General features: G+C 38.0%; 2 protein-coding genes across 9 annotated transcripts in view; one reads left to right on the top strand and one right to left on the bottom strand.

The window, feature by feature from the left end:
• Positions 1-548, top strand: part of fubp1 (far upstream element (FUSE) binding protein 1) — a 44,143-nt gene extending 43,595 nt beyond the window's left edge. Inside the window, exon 21 of one of the 2 annotated variants that reach the window (XM_060830632.1) lies at positions 203-548. In XM_060830632.1, the coding sequence (XP_060686615.1) occupies positions 203-211 (9 nt within the window). In that variant the 3' untranslated portion in view covers positions 212-548. The remainder of the gene's footprint in view (positions 1-202) is intronic. The other variant, XM_060830631.1, reaches the window with a different exon arrangement.
• A 12,964-nt stretch (positions 549-13,512) lies between these two features.
• nexn (nexilin (F actin binding protein)) overlaps positions 13,513-23,637 on the bottom strand; it is a 107,591-nt gene continuing 97,466 nt past the window's right edge. For 5 of the 7 annotated variants that reach the window (XM_060829991.1, XM_060829995.1, XM_060829994.1 and 2 more), the window contains 3 exons: positions 16,256-16,444; positions 14,428-14,791; positions 13,513-14,277 (listed from right to left, as the gene is read on the bottom strand). In XM_060829991.1, the coding sequence (XP_060685974.1) occupies positions 14,264-14,277; positions 14,428-14,791; positions 16,256-16,444 (567 nt within the window). In that variant the 3' untranslated portion in view covers positions 13,513-14,263. The other 2 variants (XM_060829993.1, XM_060829996.1) reach the window with 1 other exon arrangement.

The following is a 23,637-nucleotide window of genomic DNA, read 5'->3' as shown; positions in this document are numbered from 1 at the left end:
GCATTGAATGGCTTATTATTTGAATGGCTGTTCTTACATAAAGTTCCAACCCCAACAGGAAATGCAAAAAGTGAAGAGCAGCTGTTGGCTCTTAGGTTTAACTTTTCCTTTCACAGATAGAGGATCCTGTCCACACTCGATGACCTTGAACTGTTTCATGTTGGTAACCACTTGTGTATTTCTATGTATTTCTTTTGTGCAGGCCCAGTAATGTGAAGTGGAGATATTTGCGTCATTTGGGGAAAAGCCTTTGTAAAATTAATGGATGCAGACGGCTTGATGAAGATCTTAATTTTGTTTTTTGGTTTAAAAAAATAGTGTTTCTTGCAATTGTCATACTTAAGAGGTAGCGAACTTGATAACCATTATTTTGTGTAGAAATGCAAATTTGGTTTGCTTTTAGTGAAACACAATAGTTTGAACATTCCAGCATATGTATTTCAATTTCTATTCAGTCACTATAGTGACGTGCTTCTGTTGTAAAATGTATTAATTCCATTGTATACCTGTTCACTTTTAAAAGAAAATGCTTGTTTGTGCTTGACAATAAATAAAATGAAAACCCTTGTTTTGTGGGTAAGTTGGATCTATGGGTAAATACATAGTATGATGTTTGCACCTAATTGTAACCTTTTACAACACGTTCTGAGTTGTGGAATTTTCTCTTGGGTCATGCTGAGACTTTGTGCATAATTCAATTCAGATCCAAATAGCTGCTATAGTCCACGTTCCTGAAGCCATCAAGATTTCAATTTAGCTCATTAGTAATGATGCATAATGCAAAGTTGCAAGCAGTATATCTTTTGCATAATATTTCTATAACAACATATGAAGATAAATGTAATTTAATTTTTTGGCTGGCATCCTTAGCTTTTGTTTGCAATTTTATGCTATATGTCTGACAAATTTTGAGGCATTTTGTCAGTTTGTTTATATGGTCTGCAGTTTTTGCCATGTAAAATAGTGCCCCATAACACTTCTTTCTGACAGAAGGAGTTTAGGAAAGCTGATGGTAAGGTTATCAGTCTAAGTATTCGTTAATGATTAAGTAGGTCCTCAAATTGACTATGGAATTGTTTTTCTAATGCATTGTGATCTGCTTCAGCTGTTTTATTTTTCACATTATTTAGTTGGAATTTTCGATTTTAAAATCCTGAAAGATTATCTGAATTGCTTCTGCATATTTTTCCCTCAATTTGAAAATGATTGTTTCTGTGCAAAATAGATTTTTTCCCCTTGCTTACATTTGAATATTTTGGTAGTTGCTCAGTTTAATTATGCAAAAGATGAATGCATTTGCAGTCTCTCTTTGCCACTGTATTTATTGAAGTACAGGTGTGTTCCAGCCAATGTAGAGCTAGCTCTGTAAGGGTAACCTGGCGTATGCTGTGCACCATCCTTGATTCTGTTCCTTCAAGGAGCTTTGCACTGTAAGTACCCTAAAACCTTGCGAAATAGAGATGACCTACTGTGCGATAACACTTGAAATTGTTTTTGCCCATGTACTCTCTTTTCTTTGTCAAGAGATACATTGAAATATGAATAACAATGCAGAAATGTCCTGATCATGTACTTAGCATGTCATGCTTGTAGGAATTAAACTGATAGGATACTATACTTATTAGTTTTACTGATTTTTTTTTTGATGAAAGCCTTTATGGGTAAGTATTTCCTAAACTGTATTAAATAATGTTTGAGGAATGCAGAATGGAAAGCCTTTTTTAGATGATACTGTGGTAGTTTTCTTTTTAGATTTACTTGAACCATTTGGAATTTGGTTAGATTGAAGGTAGGTAGGCTAGGAGTGTGTTGTATTTCATTGCCTTGACGTTCAACTGAATAAATGGATATGAATATCTGCTGTTTATGTTGATGTGTCAAATGGAAATTATTTTGCATTTTTAAATGAGCGCATTATGTTTTAAATAGCAAAGTTGACTTTTTGCTGTGAATTGTACTAGAAATTACTTAAGTTGGAAACTGTACAAACCTTTTGGGCATTGAATTTATTTTGCTGGGTGAGAGAATGGAGTGTTGCAATTTCTGACATGGATAACATTGTTCTGAGCAGCTATCCTAAACTCTTAAGAGGAGCAACTTTTGTATGCCACATCTCTATGTTGTTTTGAATGCTTTTCAATTGATTCACATAGAAGAAAAAAATTGTTTGATATTTGAAACAGTGAATTATTGTTCTGTCCACATAATTGAATTTAGTTAGTGTCCATTATTGTAACTTAGTTTTACAGCTGGCACATGTTCACAGAACTGAAATTTGTAAACATTAAGGAAAGCCTTCTGTCTCTGGAGAGCCACAAAAAAGGTGGTCAGTTGTCCAGGTGTTGCAGGCTGCTTGTTTTTAGGTGTGGAGAGCCGAATGAGTACTGTGACCAAGAACCACAAGACATCTGCAGGTTAATTCTTAATGTTAGTCTTGTTTGTGCATGAAGCTCTGTCCTGAAGCCGAATGTTAAGAATCGAGACTGAAGGTTTTTTAATCGTATTTCTAACAAAAATGAAGAAAGAGAATTGTGAAATTTTATGGTGTAAATAATCTAAGTTTTGAAGTAGATAGTTTATACATGTTATTTTCTAATGAAGGTTATGTGATTGTGTTCTTAATTTGGGGATGTACCCAAACAAGGCTGTCCATACTTGGTTTGCAATCATATATGCCACTGTCTTTTTATATAGGTAGATGTAGCTTTGAAAACACATTTAAAACATTTCCCAGTATTGCATTCAAATTTACACTTCACCCTGTTTCGCTATCTTTATTGAAGACTTCACAATTGCAACAATGGACAACAGTACAGCAACCCTTTTCCCATTTTCATTGATGTCCTTGTCCATTTCAGGTCCTTTTGTCACATAGTCAAACTGACAATCTCAGCTCAACTTAATTTTAGAAGTTGTGCCCTACAATAAACTTTTCACAATGGGCAGATAACGTTGTCTTGCTGTGGATTTCATTGAGCACCCCAAGAAGCTTTTAACATTTAACAACAAGGATTCGTAAGGCGATGTCATTTGTACATGAAGAGTTTAACGTTGACAAAAAAATCATGGTGAGTAATGACACCTGACCAAAAACGTATGTCCACTGAATGATGTAATCAATATATCTTAAGGATGCATCTGAATCCTAATAAAAAGACATAATTTTGTCACTAACTGACCTCCAGACCGAACCAATAATTACATTCATCATTGGTCTTCCTAAGTTCATTGTGTCCAACTGGTTTGGTGATTCTTATCTTGTAAGAATAAGGGAAACAGGGAAGTCAATTTTTCTTTTTGCTTTTCTGCATTTGTCTATTTTAAAGAAGATTCAACTTAGGGTGAATTTCCTGGACTGATGGTAGCCATCTGACTGATATTGTTCCCAGAGAATTATAGTTCAATAATAACTTGTCTGAAGGTTGTTCCCCAGTTACGTAGTGGATATTTCAACCAAGCCCATTTATATTCCCATTTCTTCACTGCCAACGGCAGTCACTGCTTTACAGTTAAGAGCAGAAAATATTCTCCCTTGTCTGTCTTCTCCCTAACCCTTCCAAAGGGGGTCACAGAAATTAGCTGTCAAACTGCTAATAGTCTGTATTCATAGGTTGTAAATAACTGTTTGGCTTAGTACAGTCCTGTGGGCCAGGAAGCCACTACACCATTAAAGCTGACAGATATTTATGTAAATCCAAAAGAGGTGTGAATACTGTAAATCAGAAACAAAAGCAGAAGTTGCTGGAAAAGCTCAGATCTGGCAGCATCTGTGAAGAGAAATCAAAGTTATCGTTTCAAGTCTGGTGACCCTTCCTCAAGACAGATATGCATTGTGAGGATAAATTTGCAGGCGACCAGTGTCAAGTTTGCTGTATTATAGTATTTGATTTTAATAGTATAAAATACTGTTTTCAACTGGGGAAACGTTGAGTTGTAGCAAGTTACATTGTGCTAATGTTGAATGGACAATGACTTTCCAATTCATGCTTTGAAGGTATATTTGAAGTAAATGTTACAGTTGATTTGTTGAGGGACAATTTAATTGAAATTCTGTTCAATGTGCTGTGACTGTTGAAATGGTTTTTGAATTAACCAGCACAGTTTGTCTCAACATTTGTATGTCATGAAGCAGTACTTTGCTCGATGTCTGTGCATTAACACTAAATTCAAATGTTTTTTAATGTTTTGGATAACATTAGAGATGATCTCTTGCAAGGGTTCATTTGGGCTTTGAAGTTATGTTCCTGTTTTGCTTCAGGCTGACGTACCTATCAATTCTGCTACAGATCTGGTCATAGACTAAATGTTTAAAATCCTGGGGAAATTGTTGGGGAAATGTCACAGCATTGAAATTGAATGCATATCTGGGGAAGTTTAGATATTTGGATCTATTGGCTCAATTTTCACCACTGCGATTTTAAACTGAGCCACAAAATATTCACCCATCATTATTGGTGTGGGTACCTTGGTCTATGGTGAGATGGATCATTCCATTGCACTTCCTGATCTCTATCCTGAAGGATTTCAGTCCTTTAGAGTTTTCGCAAAACTATAACCTTGTTGGTTGCAATTTCCTTTGCTTAAAAACAGTAAGTATCAAAGAATTATGGAACACAAGCCATTCCTCATGACTTTGGTTAATATAAATTCAAATTGAATTTAATGGATTCTATGAAAATTTTATCATTTTCTGCCTAAATATATTCTGGACATTTTAAATCTGAAGTACCAAGATGCCCTTTGAACCTTATGGTTGAGACATTTACTGAGGAATCCTTTAGTGGCTGCTAAGGTTAAATTCAAGCTTGTGCTAGAGATAAAATTTCTGTTGTTGGAGTTTCTAATTATTTAAAAATATAAGAAGCTTAAAATGCAGTCAGTCTAATTATTGATAATCTCTTCTGTTCCTGTCACTATATGGATAGTGCAACAATACTGGTGTAAATATACCTGTGACACCACAGCTTTTATTTTAAGGCTTGGTATTCTCAAGCAGGCTAAAGATAAACTGCTTGTTTTCATGTTAGCAAATAGTATAATGGGGCAGTCCACCATGCAGAACCAAACAACTGTAAATCCATGGGTGCTGGGGATGGCCAGTTAGAAATGGAGAGATGTTGGAGCCCCTTTCCTTCCCAAGGCTAATGAGAAAGTGAGAACTGCAGATGCTGGAGATCAGAGCTGAAAAGTGTGTTGCTGTAGAAGGGCTTATGCCCGAAATGTCGATTCTCCTGCTCCTTGGATGCTGCCTGACCTCCTGCGCTTTTCCAGCAACACATTTTTCAGCTTCCCTAGGCTAATGTTTAGTAAGGCGAAGTCATTTGTCTGTAATGAATTAAATATTGACCTGAGTACTTGTGAAAATGGTAAGAGTTGGGGTTTGTTTTGTGCAGGAGATTTCTCTTATCATAAACTTCAGTTTTGAGACACTTTGTATGCCAAGTTAATGCATATTTGGTTTCCAGTCCAGGACAGTGTTCACTGTAAAAGTATGACGCAGTTTAATATAACTTGCAGGCTAAGATGTGCTATTTGTATTGTGACTATTCCGTAACTTTACCTTTAAAACTTTTAATTCCAACTAAAGTGACTTGGAAAGCAAGCATAAATCCTAATTTCGTGTGCATCCATTCTTCAAAATGTTAGGAAAAGGATGTGATAATGTTAGTTAAAACTTAAATTAATATAAATGATGGGTTTGTTTGTATAATATTTCAAAATCTGTGCAATTTTTAATGATCCCAAATGATTTTCTTCTTTTACAAAACTATTGACTTAGTGAGCTTCTCTAGGTTGCCATTCTCTGTCAACAGTGCTAGAAAGCAGCAGCAAGTTATTGAACTATGGAACATATTGTTGCATAAAGCCAGAGTTCAGGTGCCAAGGCACATTTTCCAGATAATTGGACAATATTCAAACACTAACAATGTTGTCTTATATAATTTTAATGATACCATAATGTGCTGCTGCTGATTTGAGATCACTCAAATCGGCATAGACTAACTTGCAATTCAATGATCTGTGGCTAAGAATCTAATGTAGATTTGCCAAAAATTTTTCAATTTTCAATTTTAAATATTTTCAATTCAAAGATTGAAGCTTCATGTTGAATTTTGCTCTTTCTATTAAACAAAATCCCAACTCCAAGCTATCCTGACTTCTGGTGAGTAATTTGATTCTGCAATCAAATCTCATCTTAAGATTTTTGTTACTAATGAAATTAGATTACTTTTATTTCAGTTCTTGTATTTTGGGGTGAATAGTCATTGTGGTACCAAGTACTTCCTTTGCTTTGATTACACACTTGCCTAATCTCTACACTGTCTGTCATAATGATGTTTGATTCCATGGATTAAATGTGTATTGGGCAGAGACATAAGTCATGTTAAGCACCGAGCCTGGAACAGTTTCACTTTAATAGCACATTATAAATTAGAAAACAGCCCAGTGTGCTTCACAGATAAACATTGGAAATGGTGGAATAAGTTTGGGTATTCATCAAATCTTGGTCAAGAAGCTAAGGCTTTGAGAAATCTCCTCAAGGTAGGAAGTAACATAACAAGGCCAAGGGTTAAAGACCTTGAGTGAGGCCCAAATGACTGCCATTTAATCATTTGAATGAGATGATGACCTGAAAATTTATAGCTAAACACTTGATCTTACAGGCTTGTTTCACTTAGCTTTAACTATAACATATTCTTTGAAAATTATCTAAAAGACATTGGACTCTTGTGTAGTACATGGGCAATAGTCTGTTGTGATATTTCTTCACAATAGGTTTGCATCTTCTCTAACCAACACTGCCCAAAAACTTCCTGTCATGGCTGACCTTTCAAATCCATAAAATTGTAATCATTCATCTGGAAAGTTTGAATACTTGCTCATCTATCCATTTAGTTTTTGTGGAAAAACTGCTTATTTTCTGCTTTTTGTTGGGAATTTAGTCAATTGTGCCTTGTTTAAGCTTAATTATCTACTTTATGAATTGCTGTAAACTGTAGGTTTGAATCTGTAGACATGCTGAGCTGTTTCATACAGGATGATGATTTGATTTTCTCGAGTTTTTTAATTTAATACATAGAATGTTTTCTTTGCTCTTAAGTGAATTGCATTGTCCATGAGATCTAATTCTGCATCTTTGCGGTCATGCTTGGTTCAGTAAATGATGAATGTTTGTGGAAAAGACGTCTGTTTCTGTAGCAATGATCGTAACTAATTAAGAAATTTTCAACATATGATCTGCGTTGCAGTCAGAATTAAGGGGTTGAGCTGGGGATGGGGTAAGTTAAACTGCAACAGTTTTACTTAGCCCACAGGAAAGTGTTCCATGTTTGCAATTATGTCTTTGGTTGATCAAGGTGCAATGATTGTAACTAATGTATTTGCCTATTGTTTGGTGTATTAGCTAGGTGGAGTTGATCCTTTCGAGGCAAGATGTAGCTACAAATACCTATGTGCAGCTAAATACTTAATTTGATTTATGTGCAAGTGCCATTCCTCCCTTCTCCCCATTTGCCTAATGAAATGACCAAGATTCAAGCTCCATGTGAAGTCAATGTGATAAAATGAGAATCATGAATGATCAGGGATATTTTTGTCTTGATTACTGTTCTGTAGGATGGTGGACACATTTCGTAGGATTATTTTTCTGTTCACTTTTAAATTTAGGCTTTTATTCTTTGTCAGATTATAGACCTAAGCACTGACCTTGCAGACAAAATCCAGGCCAAATTGAATTAGTCATGACAAAATCTTCACCGGGATAACACGTGCCAGTTCAAAAGTTTGGATGATCCAGACTCCTTAACATTGGTCAGCAACAGTCCTGGATCCCAAGGTGAGGATGACCATCACCTCCCACAGTCTAATTCTATATCAAAGTTGTTGCATTTGTTTTGGCGGCTTTGGATATCTGCCTTAGACTGCCACTAGTTCAAAATTGATTTGTAGTGCATGTGGAATTTATATTTCTCTGCCTGAGCTGTCAATTTCTACATTTACACAGGTGACTGTGACTCTTGAGTCACTTCAAAGATTTAATGCCTGCAAGACCAATCTGTACTTTTGTTACATGACTGCTACAGTATTATTCTGAAAACATGAGCATTTAAACTTCTTTAACTGATGCTTTTTGGACGGATTTTTCCTGTTATGGGTAATTGCTTATTTGCATCATACAGTTTTTAGTGGGATTGCCAACATGAACAAATATCCCATGAAACATTCACTCCCTCATTGTGCTGCTTGTTGCCTTATTATATTATCTGGCTTAGCAGTTAATTGTGGACTGTACCACTCCTGCCCTCCCCTTTGATTAGCAACTATCACTACTTTAGTGCTGCTGGTATCTTTAATAAGATACAACCAATTTAATGTCACATAATTGACCCACATCATCTGCTTTCTCCTCCCCTCCTCCTCTTCTCCCCTCCCTCCTCTTCCCCCACCCCCATACCCCGCGCACACAGCACACACTAAACTTTGATGTAATTGAGATGCTATATTACTTTGTAGGGAACCCAGCCAGTAATGCCACTTGTTTGAAAATGTGTTTGATCAGTGAATTAGAATGCTTTGCTGTCATATATACTATATATATATATATAGGATATATTGCAAATGAAGATTTCTTAATGAATTATTTTATTTGTTTACCATTTTCAAGTTTGAGGATGTGGTAGGGACTTGGTATTTTTATTGCTGTCTGAAAAGCTATGCTTATTTTAATGTAATTGGGCTGAGTAGGTGCACTGTTGGTTATTTCAATAGTCAGTAAAAGTTGCTGGATGATGAGATTGATACCCTTCTTCCCCATATTTGTACTGTTTACAGTGCACTTCAGCCTAAAATGCATTAAAACAAACCTCTTTTGCAGAACAAATTTGTTCAGTGCAGTTTGTAATTCTTCTAGCAAAGGAAATTACTCTATTTGTTTATTTATTTATATATAGTAATGAAGCATATAGGAAGATGTCTTTTGAATAGCGCAGATCTTTTGAAGACCATTAAGCTTATTGCAGTCCATAATTGAAGCATGTAGTGTTCTTTTAGGCTTCGTAGATTGTAAGAAACATTTTAGATATTGCTGAATTTATTAAAAACCTAATTTTGTCTAATAAGAAAGCTCCCTCATCTTTGAAATGAAAAATCCAGAAATGACTTTTTCAGCTTACATTGCTATCTACCAAAAATATTAGTATTACTTAGTTTATGAAGAAATGTTTCAAATGGAGGCTGTTGGTATAGTTTTCTTGTACCATGTGAAGTCGCAGCTCATTGCAAATGAAGTGCAATTTTTATACTTCACAGTGCCACCCAGACCTTGAATCTTAAGTTCTGCTGCAGTACACTAAAGGTAAGCAAGAATGAAGGTGTATTATTTCAGGCTGTAAAAATAAATTGATCAATCATTGGCCCTCTTTATAAATGCATTATTTGTATGAAACTCAACGTTACTGTACAAATAAGAATTAAATGTCAGTCTGATCAGCCAAATATTCCATAATTTGTTTCTCTAGACAATCAAATCAAGATGAGTCAACAAAAAAGAAATTGAACTGCGGTAAATTTCAAGCTCAAACATTCTTAGAAAAGGGGGTCAGCCTGCATCTTAAAAAAAAAAGCCAGGTTAAAACTTCTGGCATACACCTGAAGCATTAAACTGCCTTTTCAGATGCATTCAGCATTGACATATGATCTTAACTTTTTCTGGGTTTGAATGAAGGTAGGGCTTTTTTGCATACAACCACGTATTTTAGATGTGTGGGTTGGACAATTCTCATTTTAAATAATTATTCATTTGCAGCAGCAATGACTGGTCATTTTTTTCAAGCAAATAAACTTCAAATGTTGTGCACAATTTAATTGTTCCAGCAAACATTTGTTTAGATCTTAGTTTGTGTTAGATATCTGATTTCTTTCATTTAGACCGTAATTAGTCAAGTGTATATGTATACAGATTTGACCTGCATCAGTTGTTGTGAAGGCATCTTTGTTGAATAAATAGCTAATATTTTACTGTATATTTTTAGATATCTGGCAAAGGAAAAGCTGTAGAATTTGTTCTTGTAGGATAAACTATCTCTGTGTTGGCATAGATTGATACACCTTGTCTTATTTTTAACCCTCTGTCATTTTGGCCACTCTTCCTAATGCGTCTGTTTTCTCATGCACAATTTCCAAAAGTAACAACTTATTTATACTACTGGGTATACATCAGATTTTTAGTATAACTACAAAGAAGGAAGCTTACATATTTTGCTCATACACTGTGCAACAGCTAGTTGGGTTTTGTTTTGCTATTGAGATCATGGGAGCTTGAGGCTGTTTTTGGGAAATAGCCAGGGAAGAGGGTTAAAATATCTGTCTTCAGGCTGATAAATTGTATCTTAAAGGATGTGAGGTGTGTTGTTTTTGGTCTGGTTTATTCATGTTGAATTATTGTATTCTGGCAGTTTTGTGGTCTATTTACCATATTAAAACGCATAAAATATGTTGCTTCAGGATCAGATTAGAATTCCAAGTGTTTTGTGAGCTGTGATTCAGTGCAATTCATGTGCCCTTTTTCAAGAGTGAATCTTGCATTTCTAGAGGTTAATTGCCTTTGTGTTTTCATCAAATTCTTGGGAGATTATTATGCAAAAAGCCAACTTGCTTATCTTTTGGCTTTTTTTTTCAAAGTACTTTAAAGATGGTGCCTTCGTTCTTATACAGTGCTGAAGAGCTAGCTGCCAGCACCCGATTCATAGGTCATAGGAACAGGTCCTGAGATAGTTTCTACCACTGTGGAGGACTTCTTTGCGTTCATCCTTTGAACTGATGAACATAAACCATACAAGGGCTCTCTATATAAGGTAATGCTTTTTGAGTGACACATGTCATTCATACATGGGAAATTAAGTATTTTGCACAAACTGTTATTTGAAGTGGGAGGCATGTTGTCAGAGTCTTTGGATCATGCACTTGTTTCTATATGCATACAAATGCGAAAACAAGCATATTCTGCACGCTGGGACTTTAGGACATCCATTTAGTACTGCTAAACTTAATGTGTTCATTGCTAGGTATCCCTGTTTAGTCATTTGTTTCTTTTCGCCTTTTTTGACTCTCCTACAGAAAATACACAGTTTAACATATCGTCTTGAATTAAATTACCTGTCAATGAAGGACTCTCAAATGTACATTCATTATAATTTTGATACCATGTTTCAAACCAATTGAGTAGAATTGAAGTGCAAAGCATAGTTTAATCATCTTCTATCTTGTTTTCTATAAATATATGAATCCCCAGAGTTAGTAAGGAATAATTGTTTCCATTTCTAATGAGCCTGCTTGTAATCTTGTATCTGTGCGTACGTGAGAGTCAGACTTCTAAAATTCCAGGATTTGCTTCCCTAAAATAATGTTGGATGCATTTATTTTGCTTGCTTTTTAAAATGCTGAGAAGCTTTTGATTCAGAAAAATCTGCAGAAGCGAATGTTTAAAAGCCAACTGTACTGAAATTGTATAGTTAGATTCTCCAGGGAACAGTCTCAGTTAACACAATGTAGAATGCTAAAACAGACAATCTGTGCTGCAGTTAGAGGAAAGTGCATATCAGGATTTGACTGCAAGTTTTTGCTGTTGTTCCTGTTCAGTTTTTTTTAATATTGGCACTGCTAGATAGGTTTCCTGCATGTTTCTTTTGCATGTTTCTTTTACACGTGGCTTTTGAGATGGATTAGCTATTATCTCGAAGAAAAAATTTCTTCAGAAAATGTGCATTGCTGGAGAAGACTACTGAGCAGATTATGGGCTTGCAGTGATTGGAGAAAGGGATATACAGATTTGGAGCTGAAGTATAAGGTAACCTCACTGACGGGAAAAAATATGCTGCTTAAGAATGATCCGGATGTGTTGGCACTCGTTTTTTTGTTTTTCTGATAATGTAATATGATATTAGTGTGAATTAAAATGTAAAGATTTTGAAATTATAAATAAAGTTTGAGATGCACAAATTGTTTTTTGATTACTGTGTCCATTAAATATGGGTGTGGCAAGATTGGGTTTCAGGCATATAGAACATTACAGCGCAGTACAGGTCTTTTGGCCCTCGATGTTGCGTCGCCCTGTCATACTAATCTGAAGCCCATCCCACCTACACTATTCCATGTATATCCATATACGTTTTGTTGGTTATGAGGAGGCGTCAGTTCCATGTTACTTTGCACCCTGTTAAAAATGATTGCAAACCAAAATACACTTTTATTTTCCACTCCCTCTTGAAGACAATTTTACTAACGTATATGACGCTCTGGTACCTGGCTGTTTTCGCCATTTAAGTTTGGAAATAGCACAATATTAACTTGGTGTCAAGGGATCTGAGTGGAAAATCTAATTACACTTTTTCCTACCTTAGTTCAGGACTGCAGAGGCTATTTTGCCACCTACCTGCCGTGAAATGAGTTAGCTTATTGCACAACGCAAGCACATTCAGTCACCCAGTCAAAAGCTTGTGGTTCTTGGGACCCCCTTGAGACCTGAATGTGATCTTAGCGGACACTAATTTCTCTGACCTTTTAGTTCAGTGTTAGAGTGAAGGCAAAGGATTCATTTTATTCTGGCCAAAATCTATCATCAACCTTGTCAGAAAAGATCAGGTTGCATATATAAAATAAATATTTGAATATAGATAAAAGCTTAGTTCTCTGTGGTGCTAAGGGAGTGCTGTCCTTTCAGATGTCGTCTTTCACAAGATGTTAAAACTGGCCTTGTCCCCTCCTCCAGATAGATGCAAAAGAGCCCAAATGGTGAAAGGAGTGGGTACGACCATGACTTATAGAGCCAGTATATCTGTTTAACCTTAAAGGTGCTGGTGAGCCACCACCTCAAAATTATGCAGTATGTTTGATGAAGGTGTACCCACAGTGACATTGCTCAGAGTTCCAGTTTAACCCAGTGATGAGGGATGTTGATAGAACAGTTAGAAGAGCATGATGTGGTGTCATACTTGAATGTGATATTATTACCATCCTCTTTACCCTTTACTTCCAAAAGATACAGCTGGTGGATTTTGATGCTACCATCTAAGAGAGTGCAGTTATTAAGAAAGCAGAAGTAAGACACCGAGTAGGGATTTCGATGTTATTCACTTAGAGAGCCAGGTTTACTGTGGTCATGAATACAAGATGAAATTAGACCCTTTATTACAGTGTTGGGGGAGGATGAATGACCTCAATATTAATTTACAAAGAACTTGTTCTGCAAGTTTTTATTAAACTGTAGCTGTTACAGCAAGAATCAAAAGATCACTCTTTTTGTTGTTGTCTGCCTTTCCCTTCCATGTGTGCGCAGTGGTCATTATTTTGGCTGTGTCAGTGTATTGCACTGATCAAAGCAGATTGTGAAAGCTCTTGGGTTCGCGCTGATCCTGTAGGTGCTGCTGGAATATATCAATGCCACCAAAGGTGCAAGTCAACTGTTTTGCAAGCACTAATTTATGTCATTGAAACACAGTAAGAATAAGAGGCATATTATTTTGTTTCAAAGTCTATTTTAAATGTATCTGAAAATACAGTAGCGCAGGAGTTCAGCTTACAAAAAAGTACATTCTGCATGAAGAGCATTTGAGGACCACAAATTGTCTTAACATAGGCCCTCTTGGGCCCATTGCCAAGTTGCGTGAAAGAGCATTTTTGTCCATAGTCCAATTTGTATGTAAGGCTTCATGGCAATCTATGCAAGTGATTAAATAAGACACGTTTTCTATATGCTGACAAACCCAAATTACTGATTTGAATTTAAACAACAAGTAGTTTTCATGTTGCATTTCATTTTTTAATAAAAACACTAAAAACTTCTGTATGCCAAGTTTGAGTTTTCATGATGGACAATTCTAACAATGATTTTAAAAGCAACATTTTGCTTGTTGACCCAAGTAGTGATTGATAAATAGGTTAACCTTAGGTTAAAATTTTTGAAATTCATAGTTTCATAGACACAGGCTGATGTATAAGTGGGCTCTGCTATTAACAATAATGTGCAGATACAATAGCATCTGTTAAATAACATCACAAGATCATTGTAAAGGACTAAAACTGACCAAATAAAACCAGTATGTAAGCCTCATGCAGATTTCTAGGCTATGAAATAACCATGAGAGGAATGACGATCAACACTACAGCAAATTTTCCAAGGGTAGGAGCATTTTAAAATTTTTGGCCCCATCATAGGGGAAAGATGGATGTAGTAAAGGTTGAAGACAGAAAGGAAATTCCAGCAGATTTAGTAGTCATCAGCTAAAAGAAAAGAGAAAATTCAAGAAATTAGTTGCCATTGAAAAAAAAGCTGCAAGTTTAAGCATTAGTTTTAACTTGGGGTGTGTGTAGATGAGTTCACAAATTTCTTGCCTTTAGAAAAAGTGTCTTTGTACAAAACTTAATTCTTACTTTCAATGGTGAGAATACAAGTGCTAGCAGCTGTTCCTTTGGTGTTGACAGCTTTGCACATGTATTCTCCTTCATCTTCAGGGAAGGTTTCAGGGAGGTAAAGGCAGTAAGTTTCTCCTCTTTCAATGTATTGATAGTCCTCGCAGTCTTGCAACATTTCACCCTCAAACCACCACGTGACCCCTGGTGTGGGTTCTCCCATGATTTTCACAGTGAACCTGACAGGCTCTCCATCCACAACGGATGTATTCTTCAGGGGTTTCTTGAACCATGGAGCACCAGACCGAATGAGTTCATCTTTGTCATCCTCACAGGCTGATCCGTTAACAATGCTGCCTTCCTCCTCCTCCTCTTCATCCCCTTTCTGCAAGTTAGGAATTAGAAGGTTAAATCGTCCTTCTGTTTAAGTTAAAAATGCTTTCCATCACAAAAAGAGATCCTTTGGCCCATCCTGACCACAAGTCATTAGTTATCCAGCTGTTAAAATCCCATTTTCAGCCCTTGGCCCATAACCTTGTATGCTATGGTTTTTCAAGAAGTCCCCTGAAAAGTTGTTAAATGTCTTGAAGGTTCCCACGTCTGCCAACCTTTTTTTTTGGCTGAGTGTTTCTGGTACTCTGAAGGCCTTATCCTTACCTTAAAATGCTTCCCCCTTGGAAGGTTTTTCCCTTCCAAATTTGTATGTGTACCTCAAATATTGTACAGTCACTCAGAACCCCTTGCAGCCTTCTCTGCTCTTGGAAAAATAACCCCAGCCCATCTAGTCTAGCTGAATCCCTCTCGCCTAGTAAAATCTTTTCTACATCCTCTCTTGTGCATTCATAAACTTCCTTTCATGTGGCAACCAGAACTGCACTCACTACTTAAGCTGTAGTCTAACTAATATTATATACAGCTTCATAACCACCTTGCTCTTGTATTCATTGCCTTGACTAATAAAGGTAAATATCCCATATGCCTTCTAAACCACCACCACCTCTACTTGTAATGTTGCCTTCAAGGATCTATGGACCTGAACACCAAGGTTCCCTTGATGCTCAGTATTTGCTCGATTGTTACCGTTCATTCATTGTATATTCTTCCCAAAAATACATCTTCACATTTTTCAAGACTAACATTTTTCAGGACTAAGTTCCATTTGCCACTCTTCAGCCCATTAGCTTTCCTCACTATTTAGCGCACCACCCATTTTTGTCATCTATAAACTTATCGGTCATACCTTCTACATTTCCATCTAGCTCATTAAAACACACAGTAACAAGCAAAGGACCCAGCAGCAAACTGAGTTATTGAACACAGGCATCCAATCACCAAAAAAACCTTTCAACCATCCTTCTCGAATTATTGTTCTGCAATAGCTGTCCTGCTGTGGTCAGAGAGGATTTGACAATTTATGTTCAAGGCCCTGGTAGCATTTGTTCACTACTGCATCTAACACTAGCTATGTATCCTAGCTAGCTAGTGTTAGATGCAGTAGTGAATAAATGCTGTCAGAGCCTTGAACATAAATTTTCAAATCCTCTCTGACCACAGCACGGCTGCTTTTACCTTTTGTCCTTGTCTATCTTCCCTTTTCCCTTAATAAATACAGTTTCAATAATTCCATGTGGTAACCAGTTTCATATTTTGGAACAAGATTAGAGTTTTCATTCAACTTTTTGTGACTCAACTGGTTCATAGTTTTGGTCATCACAAATGGATAAAAATATTCTCTATCTACCCTATCAACCCACTTAAATGTTGCAAGAGTTTTATAGTTAAGTTAGACAATTGTGTCCGGTCAGTAACAAGGCAGCCAGAGTTTCATTAGATTCCAACCTGTACATACCTTTTGCAGTGCTGCATCAATTTCTTTCTGTTCAAATTGCATCCTTTGAAGCTTTTGCTCTTCAATTCTTCTCCTTTCTTCATCTTCTCTTGCTTTAGCCATTTGCTCAAAGCGAGCTCGCATGTCAACTTTGTGTGTAAATGGAGCATCATCTCTTTTTGGCTCCTTTGTGACCTCTTCTATTTCTTCCTGCAAGTATAAAACAATTGAATCTGTGACTGTTGATTTTAAATTAAGATATTACAAGCTGAACAAAACAATAGCCAAGAAATGGTTGGGAGGAAGGAAATACTTTATGTATGCTACTCCTTCCATGACCATGAACAAACAAATGCAGGAATTCAGAGCCAGAATAAGCTACTTATCCCCTCGAGCAGGCGTTCTCTTTTGATAGGATCACAGTTGACCTGATTACTCAGGTTTAAGGGAAGTAGACAGCAATACTTTCATCCCCCTGCTTACCACAAATCATTCTGCCTTGAAGGCTCTCTTCAAAATGTAGCAAAATTATTTCTAAAGATGCTCAATCCTCAGAATTTCTCCTCATCTGTTTTAAATGGACACTCCTTTACTTTGGAACTTGTGATTCCTTCTTCTGGATTCTTGCACAGGTGGAAAATATCTTTTCTGCATGCACACTATCAGGAGCCATCAGGATATGTTGAAATCAAATTGTCTTTTAGATTCCAACCTGTACAAGTCTTGCATGTCCAACATTCCCTCAAGCAAGTCATCTGCCCATTCCAGCTGTTAAGTAGTGATTTTGAAATTAATTTTCCAACTGCAAATATAACAGCCAACCTTAGCACAAGATCATATATGGTTATGGTTTAATGACTAGCAAATCTAAAGTTGAGCGATAACTATCTAAGTAGTGCCAGGGAAATGCTCCTTTTAAAAATTAGGGTGACGCTGGGGTATTTCGGGGCCTTGTTTAAAGACAATACTTCCAACAGTGGTTTCTTCCATATCCTTCCTGTCCACCTCATTAAGAGCCAACCAGATTTCTCGGCAACATGTGACTCCGGGCCGCAGCAAAGGTAAGGACAGGAGATTTGCTTCCCTAAAGGACATTAGTTTAGGGTATTTATCACAGTTGACAATGGTTACATATTCAACCTTAGACAAGCTTTTCAAATCCAGATCTTTATTCAATTCAATATTACTGTGTCTTGGTGGGATTTGAGTCCATGTCCCCAGAACAAAAGCCATTTGAAGCCTGGGCTAGTTAACTGACATGACGCAATGTCACCACCTCTCTCTCACTGATTGCAAGTTATGACTATCCTCACAGACTCCAGAATGGGGTACACAAATAGGTGACATTTGTGCAGAAGACATTCAATGTGCCAGGCTTCATTTAAACAGTAGTTAAAAAGCATGAGGTAGGTGTTAGGCTTAATAAAGCCTAATTGATTTTTAGCAGACAGGTGACTTAGTCATTCACCACATTATCTGCCTGGACCACAGAGCAGCATCATGTTCTTTTCTCAACCAAAATGGCTGTGTTGCAGGATAAAGCTAAGTAATTACTCCATTCCATCAAAGCTATGCAGTTGTGCTGCATTCAGTTACAAATGGTGGGTGAACAAATAACTAACCAGAGGGTTAGGTGCCACAATCAGCCCCACCCAGAATAATGGAGTCTAGCACAGTGCAAAACACAAGACTTAAATACTTGCAATGAACTTCAGACTTGTGCTTCAGATCTAAGTGAATTACAGTCCAATTGTTCCAGTACATTTGCAACACTGGTATTTAGGTGACAATGTGGAAAGTTGACAAGCTGTTCTGTTCACAAAAAGAACCAATCCAGTCCATTTTATTGTTGTTCCATGCTGTTCAATTGCAGTCTTCATTAGTGTCACAGCCACAGACCAGCCATCATCAGTAGCAGCTATTCCAATTCACTAATGGTTGTTTTCAAGAAAACAATAATGGAATATGTATAACCTTTGCATTCTCCAACAGAACTGAGAATGCTGTTAGAAATTAGTCTCAAGTCAAAAGGAGAGAGGGTGGGCCGGTAGTTGGCTAGCAGAGTGAAGAGTTAAGCATTCATGATTAAAATGTGGGCGGCACGGTGGTTAGCACTGCTGCCTCACAGCACCTGAGACCCGGGTTCAATTCCCGACTCAGGTGACTGACTGTGTGGAGTTTGCACATTCTCCCTGTGTCTGCGTGGGTTTCCTCCGGGTGCTCCGGTTTTCTCCCACAGTCCAAAGATGTGCGGGTCAGGTGAATTGGCCATGCTAAATTGCCCGTAGTGTTAGGTAAGGGGAAATGTAGGGGTATGGGTGGGTTGCACTTCGGCGGGTCGGTGTGGACTTGTTGGGCCGAAGGGCCTGTTTCCACACTGTAAGTAATCTAATCTAAAAATGGATGCTGTAAAAAGAATTTGAGGGGAAATTAGTATCAAGGGAATTGTCAGAAGGATGTCAAACTGGAGCCTGGGCTAAGTAGATTCCAGGGGCCCAGAAGTTACAGTAATCTGACTGATTCTTGTCCTTTGTATTAATTTAGCGAGCCACTCAGTTCAAATTGGCAACAAATAGTGATATTGCCAGTGTTTCCCAAGAATATAAACTATATTTTTAAAAATCAAGCTTTTGACACAACTGCATTCAGGAAGTACCTGGATGAATACATGAATAGGAAAGAGGGATACAGATCTTGTAAGTGAAGGTAGTTATAGTATGGAAGAGCAAAATGTTTCTCACAGGTTTGGATGGTCAGAGGGCCTGCTCCTGTGCTGTATTGTTCTTGGACACAGTTAACCATTCTCTTACACCAGTAGCTTGGCCTCATTCTGAACTATTCACTTATTTCCAGAGCCCAATCGCAATGGGTTGTCTTAACTCACCTCACGGTTACCTCTGCTGTCTCCCAAGGAGTAAAAAATGAGGTCTGCAGATGCTGGAGATCACAGCTGCAAATGTGTTGCTGGTCAAAGCACAGCAGGCCAGGCAGCATCTCAGGAATCGAGAATTCGACGTTTCGAGCATAAGCCCTTCATCAGGAACAAGGGCTTATGCTCGAAACGTCGAATTCTCTATTCCTGAGATGCTGCCTGGCCTGCTGTGCTTTGACCAGCAACACATTTGCAGCTGTCTCCCAAGGAATCTATGTTTGGGTATTAGCTACTTCTCAACTCTCTGCTACCTCTTGGGGACATCATCATGAAAAAGGGTAGGATACCCAGCTGTATATCACCATAACCCTGCAGCCCCACTCCTGATTTATCATGCCACCTGTCCTACATTCAGTCAAGAATGAGCAGAAAATCCCAGAATATTAGAATTGTCAAAGTCTTAATGTCTCATGACAAACTTTTGTTTGTTTTGGAACCACGACATTATATGATCAGTGTCTGAGATGTGGGCTGCCTGGTTTACTCTTAAAGTCCCACGTAGTGTTTAAAACACTTGTCTAACTCTCTCCTTCAGTTCACTTAAACCAGTGAAGTTTATAGGCTGGTTGTCTTTTTAGCTAAATTAGCTTCATTGTCATGTATTCGTATGAGTACAGTGAAAAGTTTACAAGTTGCCACATAGTAAGATTCTTAAATACAAATTCTTAGGGGTTTTAAAAAAATAAAAGCAACTCTCCATCAGCTTTTGTATTTGTATTCCACATATTAAGTTGAGTTCAGCTCCTCAACTTGAAATGATAAGATTTTGACTTGTATACTAAAGTTTATGAATCGAGGCACTGCAACTACTAATAAACTCCCAACTTGAGTATAAAATCATTGCTCAGTAATTCACCTCCTATGGCATTGACACTTAGGACTGAACCTTTCCCTGAAATATCCAGTGTCAGCAAATGTAACAATATATGGAATGCCATCACTGGAAAATGTTAGAGTAGCGGTTTGGCTGCACTCTGCTCATTAATTAGAGTCATAGAGATGTACAGCATGGAAACAGACCCTTCGCTCCAACCTGTCCATGTCGACCAGATGTCCCAACCCAAACTAATCCCACCTGCCAGCACCTGGCCCATATCCCTCCAAACCTTTCCTATTCATATACTCATCCAAATACCTCTTAAATGTTGCAATTGTACCAGCCTCCACCACATCCTCTGGCAGCTCATTCCATACATGTACCACCCTCTGCATGAAAACGTTGCCTCTTAGGTCTCTTTTGTATCTTTACCCCCTCACCCTAAACCTATGCCCTCTAGTTCTGGACTCCCCGACCCCAGAGGAAATACTTTGTCTATTTATCCTATCCATGCCCCTCATAATTTTGTAAACCTCTATAAGGTCACCCCTCAGCCTCCGACACTCCAGGGAAGACAGACAGCCCCAGCCTGTTCAGCCTCTCCCAGTAGCTCAAATCCTCCAACCCTGACATCATCCTTGTAAATCTTTTCTGAACCCTTTCAAGTTTCACAACATCTTTCCAATAAGAAAGAGACCAGAATTGCACGCAATATTCCAACAGTGGCCTCACCAATGTCCTGTACAGTTGCAACATGACCTCCCAACTCCTGTACTCAATACTCTGACCAATGAAGGAAAGCATACCAAACACCACCTTCACTATCCTATCTACCTGCGACTCCACTTTCAAGGAGCTATGAACCTGCACTCCAAAGTCTCTCTATTCAGCAACACTCCCTAGGACCTTACCATTAAGTGTATATGTCCTGCTAAGATTTGCTTTCCCAAATGCAGCACCTCTCATTTATCTGAATTAAACTCCACCTGCTTCTTCTCAGTCCATTTACATCTGGCCCAGATCCTGTTGTAATCTGAGGTAACCCTCTTCGCCTTCCACTACACCTCCAATTTTGGTGTCATCTGCAAACTTATTAACTGTACCTCTTATGCTCGCATCCAAATTATTTATGTAAATGACAAAAAGTAGAGGGCCCAGCACCAATCCTTGTGGCACTCCACTCGTCACAGGCCTCCGGTCTGAAAAACACCACCCTCCACCACCCTCTGTCTTCTACCTTTGAGCCAGTTCTGTATCCAAATAGCGAGTACTCCCTGTATTCCGTGAGATCTAACCTTGCTAATCAGTCTCCCATGGGGAATCTTGTCGAACGCCTTACTGAAGTCCATATAGATCACATCTATTGCTTTGCCCTCATCAGTCATCTTTGTTACTTCTTCAGAAAAACTCAAATCAAGTTTGTGAGACATGATTTCCCCCACACAAAGCCATGTTGACTATCCCAAATCAGTCCTTGCCATTCCAAATACATGTGCATCCTGTCCCTCAGGATTCCCTCCAACAACTTGCCCACCAACGAGGTCAGGCTCACCGGTCTATAGTTCCCTGGCTTGTCTTTACCGCCCTTCTTAAACAGTGGCACCATGTTTGCCAACCTCCAGTCTTCCGGCACCTCAGCTGTGACTATCGATGATACAAATATCTCAGCAAGAGGCCCAGCAATCACTTCTCTAGCTTCCCACAGAGTTCTCGGGTACACCTGATCAGGTCCTGAGGATTTATCCACCTTTAACCGTTTCAAGACATCTTCAAGTTTTTAATACTGTAGGCATATTGAATGTGCCATTAGAATTCCTGCTTGAATTTCAAGGCCAGCATTCCACTTCCCTCAAGCAAAAACACAAGGGGGAAGCAAATAATTCCTTCTGATCAGAACCTATTACATAATTGAAAACCCATTCCTACAATTTTGTTGATAATGCAGATAACGCTTCCCTACATTCAATGGTTTTGGCACTGAACAAAGGAACCCAGATATTCAAAGCACTGAAGTTTCCATATTCTGTTCCTCCTCTTATGAGATTACAAAATTAAACAAGGGGAAAGGATTACCAATAGCAGCGGGAATTTCTGCAGCACTGTACAACACAACTGATGGATGCTTTAAATCTTAGAAACCAGGGTGATTTTGGATTCGCAAAATCATGTCCAAAGATAGTGAGTGTGTGAAAAATTTCCAAACCTTTTCAGTTTCTCACAAGCCACACATCATCCTGATTGGAACTATAATGTCATTCCTTCCATTGTCGCTAGTGCAAAATCCTGGAACTCCCTAACAGTAAGACAGCTCTCCACTACCACCTTCCACAAAGTCATTAGGAATGGACAATAAATATTGAACGGTCACATTCCATGAATGAACTAATTTTTAAAAAAACCTTGTTAAAAATAGCTTTGAAGTAGTAACTGAAGCTGATACATGCATATGAGCGGGTCCTCTGTCCCCCGTCAGTTCCAACCTACGGTTATGATTTGGAGGTGCTGGTGTTGGACTGGGGTGGACAAAGTCAGAAGTCACACAATACCAGGTTTGTAGTCCATTAGGTTTATTTTAAATCACAAGCTTTCAGAGCACAACCCCTTCATCAGGTGCAGTGAGAGAGAAGAGCACATAGACTTTATAGGTTGAGAGATCAAGATCATACAATTAGTGAGAGTAGAATGTCAGATAATGAGTCTCTGCAGAGCGTTAGGCAAAGTAACTGTCTTGATCACCTACAGAGACTTATAATTTGACACTCCACTTACACCAGTTGTATGATCTTTTGATCTCCCTGCCTTTAAACTCGTTTGCTGTTCCCTTTTGCTGCAAAGGAACATTACCCCGAAAATTTATGATTTCAAATAAACCTGTTGGATAAAACCTTAGTGTCATGTGACTTTTGACCCCTCGGTTAGATTACGTGTTAACTCTATTTATCTGCCTTTGATCTATATGCTTTCATAACTAGCCTAATAAAATCACATTGGTGAAAGTTTCAGTATTTAGAGAGTATTGGATTTTTAAAATTCAGATTTCCATCACACATCGTGTGATGCACTATGGTCGGATACAGAAATACATTTATTGATTAGTTTTAAAATAGTCAATTTGTTTTCCCGAGATTCCACCACAAGATTGACTTATCATTACAAGCGCACAGTTGTGGCACAAAGTAGATGGTGTATCATAGTTAAATCTGACCGTGTCTGTCAATCGTTTTTGAAAACTCAGACTCATTATAGCACAGAAGGTGGCTATTCAACTGAGTCCATGCTGACTCTCTGTAGAGTAATCCAGCCAGTCCCATTTCCTCTGTTCTGTCCCTTTACCCATGGAAGTTTATATCCCTCTAATCTCCATTCAATTTTCTATTGAAATTATTGATGTCCCTGCCTCCACCATCCTCAGCAAGGATTATCAATAATGTAAAGAGACATGGGACATGCGGAAAATTGTATTGTGTAGCACAGTGGCCTTGAGAGACTGAACAGCTTACTCCTATTCCAGTGTTCCTCACTGCAGCTTCTCCAACATAACCCCATGTTGCTGTAATCCCTCACTTCTGGTACCATTCTGGTAAATCTTCTCTGCTCCCTCCTGGGGATCCTGCCAATTTCATAGGTGACCTGAACTGGATGTTATCCTGCATT

This window comes from Hemiscyllium ocellatum, chromosome 9 (genome assembly GCF_020745735.1).
Source record: "Hemiscyllium ocellatum isolate sHemOce1 chromosome 9, sHemOce1.pat.X.cur, whole genome shotgun sequence".
NCBI lineage: Eukaryota > Metazoa > Chordata > Chondrichthyes > Orectolobiformes > Hemiscylliidae > Hemiscyllium > Hemiscyllium ocellatum.
This window is presented reverse-complemented; position numbering and strand designations above follow the sequence as displayed.